Source organism: Chaetodon auriga, chromosome 6, assembly GCF_051107435.1.
Source record: "Chaetodon auriga isolate fChaAug3 chromosome 6, fChaAug3.hap1, whole genome shotgun sequence".
Classification (NCBI taxonomy): domain Eukaryota; kingdom Metazoa; phylum Chordata; class Actinopteri; order Chaetodontiformes; family Chaetodontidae; genus Chaetodon; species Chaetodon auriga.
The window spans coordinates 1,186,193-1,195,000 of NC_135079.1; the positions used below are offsets into that span (position 1 = coordinate 1,186,193).

Genomic DNA, 8,808 nt, shown 5'->3' on the forward strand with positions numbered 1-8,808 from the left:
TCTGTGTTTCACCTCGAGCGCCATCAGGCTGATTTTACAAGAAATGGACACAAAGAGCAAGAAAAGAGCTTCAAATATCCGAATCACCCCAATCGGTCGATCGATCGATCGATCACAGGTGCAGCCGGATGCAGTGATTCAACTGGGATGAATGAACGTCAGAGTTTGAAATGTGGTTTGTCTCCAGCTCTCAGTTTCTGGTTAAAAGTCACTTCAATTGATGTGGAGAAACACGAGCACCGACACGAGATAAAGACCACTCATCATCTTCATCACATCAGCTGAACCAGACACTGAAGGTGTTTGATCACACCGATTTATTCAGATTCTTCTGGAAAACAGAAACAGCAGCACAAACTGAACATTCTCTCTTTCCTGTTGTTACATCCTTTTGTGATAAATCCTCTCTAAATAAAGCATTTATTGATAGATTCCAACATTTAAAAGTGCATCATTAGCGAAAAGAAAAGACTCCACCAGCTGAAGAGCTTAGACCTGATCTATGAAGCGTTAGACAGTAATGAAGCTTTGAGGAGCAGCTGAAGTCAGAGATGCCTTCAGGTCAGAAGCGTTAAATCTTCATCAGAAATGTTCTTGTGTCTCTTGTTTGCATTACAGAGAAATGAACACAGGTGCGATGTGTCACTGATGAGTTAAACCAATCAGAGCGCAGCGGCGAAGCGGGTGTCTGCCTCAGATGCCCATGTAGGTGTTCATCTTGCCCAGGGCGTCGCAGACGGTGGTGAGGTCGCTGCGCAGGTCCTGCACCACGTTCTCGATGCTGCGCGTGTCCTTCAGCAGGTCGATGCTCTGCGTGTACGGGTTGTAGTACACCGAGAACGGCCTCTTTATCGTCTTCGCAAACTCCCTGTGAGAGAGAGGGGAGGCCATGTGACTCCTCGGCGATGGGCCCATGGTGTCGTTTGGCAGGAGCTGTTTGTCTCCGTCCACACACACACCCACACACACACACACACACACACACACACACACACACACACAGAGTCTCACTCACCTCATCTTCTCTTTGGCCTCCTCGAAGCTCTCAGACACAAAGTAAACTTCCTGGAAGGTCGTGATGAGACACTCCTGGTTGCAGGTGGTCTTCGGGTCAAACGTCTTCACACAGGCCTGATCAGACAGGGCATGCTGGGAACGCAGGACTGGTGTCAATCGATCGATCAGTCGTCAGTGGAATCATTGTGTGTGTGTGTGTGTGTGGGTGCATTACCCTCAGCTCTCCAATAGAGGACAGTAAACCAGCTCCATAAGCTCTCAGCTGTCCGTCCTGTTTGCAGAGTCCAAACTCGATGGTGAAGAAATAACACTGTGGAAAACACACAGCAGACACACAGTCCAGACCAGAGACCACGACACAGTCCAGATCACAGACCACGACACAGTCCAGACCAGAGACCACGACACAGTCCAGATCACAGACCACGACACAGTCCAGACCAGAGACCACGACACAGTCCAGAACATAGACCACAACACAGTCCAGACCAGAGACCACGACACAGTCCAGATCACAGACCACGACACAGTCCAGACCAGAGACCACGACACAGTCCAGAACACAGACCACGACACAGTCCGGATCAGAGACCACGACACAGTCCAGAACATAGACCACAACACAGTCCAGACCAGAGACCACGACACAGTCCAGACCAGAGACCACGACACAGTCCAGAACATAGACCACAACACAGTCCAGACCAGAGACCACGACACAGTCCAGATCACAGACCACGACACAGTCCAGACCAGAGACCACGACACAGTCCAGATCACAGACCACGACACAGTCCAGACCAGAGACCACGACACAGTCCAGAACATAGACCACAACACAGTCCAGACCAGAGACCATGACACAGTCCAGATCACAGACCACGACACAGTCCAGACCAGAGACCACGACACAGTCCAGAACACAGACCACGACACAGTCCAGATCAGAGACCACGACACAGTCCAGATCAGAGACCACAACACAGTCCAGAACACAGACCACGATACAGTCCAGACCAGAGACCATGACACAGTCCAGATCAGAGACCATGACACAGTCCAGATCACAGACCACGACACAGTCCAGACCACAGACCACGACACAGTCCAGACCAGAGACCACGACACAGTCCAGATCAGAGACCACGACACAGTCCAGATCAGAGACCACAACACAGTCCAGAACACAGACCACGACACAGTCCAGACCAGAGACCACGACACAGTCCAGAACATAGACCACAACACAGTCCAGACCAGAGACCACGACACAGTCCAGATCACAGACCACGACACAGTCCAGACCAGAGACCACGACACAGTCCAGAACACAGACCACGACACAGTCCGGATCAGAGACCACGACACAGTCCAGAACATAGACCACAACACAGTCCAGACCAGAGACCACGACACAGTCCAGACCAGAGACCACGACACAGTCCAGACCAGAGACCACAACACAGTCCAGACCAGAGACCACGACACAGTCCAGATCACAGACCACGACACAGTCCAGACCAGAGACCACGACACAGTCCAGATCACAGACCACGACACAGTCCAGACCAGAGACCACGACACAGTCCAGAACATAGACCACAACACAGTCCAGACCAGAGACCACGACACAGTCCAGATCACAGACCACGACACAGTCCAGACCAGAGACCACGACACAGTCCAGAACACAGACCACGACACAGTCCAGATCAGAGACCACGACACAGTCCAGATCAGAGACCACAACACAGTCCAGAACACAGACCACGATACAGTCCAGACCAGAGACCATGACACAGTCCAGATCAGAGACCATGACACAGTCCAGAACACAGACCACAACACAGTCCAGACCAGAGACCACGACACAGTCCAGAACACAGACGACGATACAGTCCAGATCAGAGACCACGACACAGTCCAGACCAGAGACCACGACACAGTCCAGAACACAGACTACGACACAGTCCAGATCAGAGACCACGACACAGTCCAGACCAGAGACCATGACACAGTCCAGACCAGAGACCACGATACAGTCCAGACCAGAGACCATGACACAGTTCTGACCAGAGACCACGACACAGTCCAGACCAGAGACCATGACACAGTCCAGATCAGAGACCACAACACAGTCCAGACCAGAGACCATGATGCAGTCCAGACCAGAGACCATGACACAGTCCAGATCAGAGACCAGGACACAGTCCAGACCAGAGACCACGACACAGTCCAGATCAGAGACCACGCACAGTCCAGATCAGAGACCACGACACAGTCCAGAACAAAGACCACGACACAGTCCAGACCAGAGGCCACGACACAGTCCAGATCAGAGGCCACGATACAGTCCAGATCAGAGACCACAACACAGTCCAGACCAGAGACCTTGACACAGTCCAGACCAGAGACCACGACACAGTCCAGACCAGAGACCACGACACAGTCCAGACCAGAGACCACGATACAATCCAGACCAGAGACCACGACACAGTCCAGACCAGAGACCACGATACAGTCCAGATCAGAGACCACGCACAGTCCAGATCAGAGACCACGACACAGTCCAGAACAAAGACCACGACACAGTCCAGACCAGAGGCCACGACACAGTCCAGAACACAGGCCACGATACAGTCCAGATCAGAGACCACAACACAGTCCAGACCAGAGACCACGACACAGTCCAGACCAGAGACCACGACACAGTCCAGACCAGAGACCACGATACAGTCCAGACCAGAGACCACGACACAGTCCAGACCAGAGACCACGATACAGTCCAGACCAGAGACCACGACACAGTCCAGATCAGAAACCACGATACAGTCCAGAACACGGACCATGACACAGTCCAGAACACAGACCTTTATTCAGAACAACATGAGAAACAACAAAGTAATGGAACTCTGTACTGAGATCATTGACGTCGACTTCAAACGTCTGTTTGAGCTTTAAAGGAGTTTAGACCAAAGAGGCTCTGCTGAAAGACCAAACCACCTCCATCACCACCCCCATCACCTAACCTGCCATAACAACCTGCACCTCCATCACCAGCTCTATCAGAGCCTTCACCTCCATCACTACCTTCACCTACATCACCACTACCTCCACCACCAGCAGCAGCGTCTCCTGGAAGTACCTGTTGTCTTCATGTGGTCCTTCATTTGATGAAGATGCTTCACATCAATCGATCTAATCACTAATGCCTGAACTCAATAAATACTATTATTGATCTTCCCTTATTGAAGTGTATGATAGAGTTTGAACAAATGTGTTGTTTTCTAAATGTAAATCAATTAACATTATTGAATCATGATAAATTAGGATTAAACTGGTTATTATACTTTCCAGAATAACATCAATATACCAAAAACTATCCAATAACCTCTGATGTGATTGGCTGAAACAGGAGGAGCCATCTGATTGGCTGAAACACATATTATCATCATCAGAAACGCACACAGACGCTGTGAAGTCTGTAAATGCAGCTTCAACAGTGTGAATATAAATACAACATATTGAATGAACACTGTAGATACTTCCATTCACACTGATCTGATCAGCATGTGTGTATGAATGTGTGATGATGGCTGCAGCCTCCAGGGGGCGCTGGTGGAGCTGGAACGCTGTAACTGAGCCGACTCACGTTATCAGTCAAATATTTTCCTCGTCAAAGGAACAAAGTGAAGCAGAGGATTAGCGTCGTCACTCACGGTGGCCAGTTTCTGGACGTCCTCATCAGACGCTCCCAGAGAAGCCAAACCGATCTCCTGAGAGAACTGAGCGAACTTTGGATCGGCCAGCAGAGGAACGTGACCCAGCAGCTCATGACACGTGTCACTGAAAGCAAACCAGCAGAAACCAGCTCGTTAACAAAGGTTCAGGTCTTTAAACGGCATCTGATTCATGACGTCATGGAGGAAGAGCTGAAGTGACCTCTAAAGAACGAGCAAGCTTCCTTTGAGTCGTGACTCATCTGTAACGGAGCAGATGCTAAATCTTCAGGGAGGAGCTCTGTGCTTCACTCTGGTTCAGCCTGAAAACTGAACTGACCTGGACCAGGTGAGTCTGGAGGGATCCGTTTCCATGGAAACAGAGGCTGATTTAAACCTCCTCCCTGAGACAGAGTCCTGAAAATAACTTCATTAACTGGAGATCTGCTCTCAGAAACAGCCCCGTGGTGTGTGTGTGAGGTGGACCACAGGTGAGGTGGACCACAGGTGTGCTGGACAACAGGTGCAGGTGTACTCACGGTTCAGGTGTGTAGAGCGGGTCAGTGCTGTGACGAACATACTGAGTGCAGTTAAACACTCTGTAGGCCAAACCAGCCAGGAAGTCTCTGGGAGACAGGTAACCTGCGACCGGTCGAACCGTGAACCCAGACCTCTCTGAAACACACAACGACTCATCAAGTAGAAAATTATTCAATATCAAATATCATTTCCTCCAGTCTGTCAGTGAGGTCACAGGTCAGTCGATGAGGTCACAGGTCAGTCAGTGAGGTCACAGGTCAGTCGATGAGGTCACAGGTCAGTCAGTGAGGTCACAGGTCAGTCTGTGAGGTCACAGGTCAGTCTGTCAGTGAGGTCACAGGTCAGTCGATGAGGTCACAGGTCAGTCTGTGAGGTCACAGGTCAGTCGGTGAGGTCATAGGTCAGTCAGTGAGGTCATAGGTCAGTCTGTCAATGATGTCACAGGTCAGTCGATGAGGTCACAGGTCAGTCTGTGAGGTCACAGGTCAGTCAGTGAGGTCATAGGTCAGTCAGTGAGGTCATAGGTCAGTCTGTCAATGATGTCACAGGTCAGTCAGTGAGGTCATAGGTCAGTCTGTCGATGAGGTCACAGACTGTCACTTCCTTCACAGGAAGTCATCTGGAAAAACTGGCGTGTGGAACCTCTGAGAAACAGGGACACGTCCTCCAGCTGGGGGATGTTGTCTTCTCTGTAGCCGCAGTGTTTGCTGAGCAGAGGCAGGTTCTTCAGGTATTCTCTGCAGGCGTGAGTCGGGTACAGTTTGGTCAGTTCTCTGAAGACGACCCCCCACGTCCTGATTTCCTCCGGGCTGTACTCGATACGAGGGATGGGCTGCCCGCTGGGGAGGAGACGGTCAGCTGGTGACGACAGCTTTGTTTCAATGGAAACGACTTTCTACAGTCACACTTCACTGAATCCTGCTCAGGTGAGAGAGAACAGTGACCCCGACAGAAGACAGGTCAACATCAGAGACTGAAACTGATGATCCTTTTCATTCTGGATCAATCTGCCAATCATTTTCTCCATCGATCGATCGATCGTTTGCTTTGGACACATTGTCAAATAGTGACACCGTCACCATGTTGGTTTGGTCCAACCAACAGTCCAAAGCTCCACATCATAGAATAAAGTTAAAACTGGATTATACAGAATGCATGAAATCAAGTTAAACACAGCGATTTCAAAGAAGGCATCAGCATGAACAAAGTGTCAGGCCTGTATCAGGAAGTCAGAGCTGGTTGGAGCCACACCAGTCATGGTGTTGATGGGTCAGTGGGTGTTAATGGGTGAGAAGTCAGGTGACCCACCTGACCTTCATGTGAGTCATTAAGGCGACGAGAGTTTTCATCCATCAGGTGACCGTTCAGCAACAGAAATGATGATACTTACAATTTATAATTCATGGCCACCTCCACAAAGTATTTCCTCCTCTGACGGTAAACATCGTCTTTAAAGCCCTGACAGGGAGGAAGAAGAAGCCAAGAGGAAGAAAAGAGTGATTTAAATAGATTTACATATGAACACCTTCAGCTCTTCACTGACACACAGAAGTGCTTCACCTTCTCATTGTGATGGCAAGAAGAAGAAGAACAACAGTGATGAACGAGAGCGGTAAGTGTAAAGCTCACTGACAAACACCTGTTCCAGTTTCCTGTGACTACTTCATAATAAAAGTCAACTTGTGTTTTGCCGGTTAAATGCTTTTAATGTGAAGGTGCAGCAGTAGGAAATGTTCACTTTGCATTAGCAGTGATCTCATTCAGCTGGAACGTCGCCTCCAGCACCCAGTTAAAAACACCTCAAACATATGAACGTTCCAGTACTTTCACTGGTGAACCATCAGCTCAGTCAAAGCGAATTTTACATTTTACAGATCCGTCACTTCCTCATTCTGTCAGTTTCCTGAAAAGAAAAATGCACTTTGGCATCAATTATAGAGAGAAAAGAGACAAAGTTAAGAACTGTTTTAGTTAGTTGAGTTTATTAAACCTTTGCAGAGGAATTTCCTTTAAATAACTGTCATCTTAATAAAACTTTCAGAAAGTGTTTTTGAGCTTCAGCTCATATGACATGAAATCTAAAATCCTGACTTCAGTCTGTGTTGTTTCCTGTTCTATTATATTGTGTTGTTCTTTATAAGATGATGATATGCTCCGTGCTGGCTGGCTGTCAGCTCGGCGTGGAACTCTTCTGCCCTCTGGTGGACTAAAAGGAACTCGTCTTGAACACGAAGGACACTTACCGGATGGTCTGCGTCCAGTTCTGAGCCGTACATCAACACGCGGTGAGAACACTGATCTAACTCAGAGATCTTCATTGGGAACCACGGAACATCGTCTCCATCTGATTAGAAACCAAGAAGAGAAATAAAAACACTCGTTTGTGCAACTTTGTGTTACAAAACAACAAAAAATCGGCTCGGAGTCCATGAACAATGGCCAGTTTCAAGTCAACAAGAACACGGCTGATGTCAAAGCAGCAGGTGGTGCTGCGTCGCCGAAGGAGAAACTCTGAAGGTGGATTCTCAGTTTTCTGCAGGATGAACCTCAGAAACACCTGTCTGCTGTCTGTCTGCACGCTGAACGCTACAGTTCAGCCCATCAATCAATGCGGCCTTCATGTGACAGCACAGGTGTTCGTACCTGCCTCGGCAGACCACACGTGCGCAGGCGTGTTGAAGGACACGATGTTGACGTGATCTTTGAGATGCTGCAGCAGCTCGTTAAACTCCTTCTTACTGCAGCTGCAGTCAGCGAAGATCTCCACCTCGTTAACGACTCGCTTCGACACTCGAGACTCGATGTGCCTCAAGTTCACTCGCTTCTCCTGCAGGAGAAAGGAGGCGAGAGAGGGGAGGTGACTCTCACAATCAACCAACCAACGTGAAACAGGAAGCAGGATTTATCGTCTCACCTGGAAGAGTCTGAGAGCTTTGACCAGACAGCCCACCTCGTTCTTCAGAGAAAACACCACCGCCGTCTTCCCACAATCCTCAGCGCTCTCTTTGTCTGGTGTCTCGTTGATGGGACAGAAGGATGGACGCCTCGACTGGAAGACAACAACAACAACAACAACAACAGCAAAAAGAAATGATGATGACAACAACAACGACATCAAAGACAACAACATCAAAGACAACGACAACAACATCAAAGACGACAACAACAACATCAAAGACAAAAACAACGACATCAAAGACGACAACAACATCAAAGACAAAAACAACGACATCAAAGACAACAACAACATCAAGACAACAACAATGACATCAAAGACAACAACAACATCAACAACAAAAAAAACAACAGCAAAAAGAAATGATGACAACAATGACATCAACAAGAAAAACGATAATAAGAACATAAACAACAATGATGACAACAACAAGCAAGTAATTATTCTCTAATTTCAAAAGCACAGTTCATCTTTCATCATTAGTAACAGAATATTTTATCAGCAGAAATTCATGTATAGATTTACACACATATATATACACACACACAGTACATATAAGTCGTTTAATGAATAATT

At 48.3% G+C, this 8,808-nt stretch overlaps 1 protein-coding gene across 1 annotated transcript in view; it reads right to left on the minus strand.

Annotated features, from left to right (window-relative positions):
* Positions 1-302: 302 nt before the first annotated feature.
* Positions 303-8,808, minus strand: part of tph2 (tryptophan hydroxylase 2 (tryptophan 5-monooxygenase)) — a 10,098-nt gene continuing 1,592 nt past the window's right edge. Inside the window, exons 2-11 of the mRNA XM_076732924.1 lie at positions 8,191-8,325; positions 7,920-8,103; positions 7,520-7,620; positions 6,667-6,734; positions 5,919-6,115; positions 5,276-5,411; positions 4,737-4,863; positions 1,232-1,327; positions 1,016-1,149; positions 303-868 (exon numbers count right to left, since the gene is read on the minus strand). Of these exons, the coding sequence (XP_076589039.1) occupies positions 694-868; positions 1,016-1,149; positions 1,232-1,327; positions 4,737-4,863; positions 5,276-5,411; positions 5,919-6,115; positions 6,667-6,734; positions 7,520-7,620; positions 7,920-8,103; positions 8,191-8,325 (1,353 nt within the window). The 3' untranslated portion in view covers positions 303-693. The remainder of the gene's footprint in view (positions 869-1,015; positions 1,150-1,231; positions 1,328-4,736; positions 4,864-5,275; positions 5,412-5,918; positions 6,116-6,666; positions 6,735-7,519; positions 7,621-7,919; positions 8,104-8,190; positions 8,326-8,808) is intronic.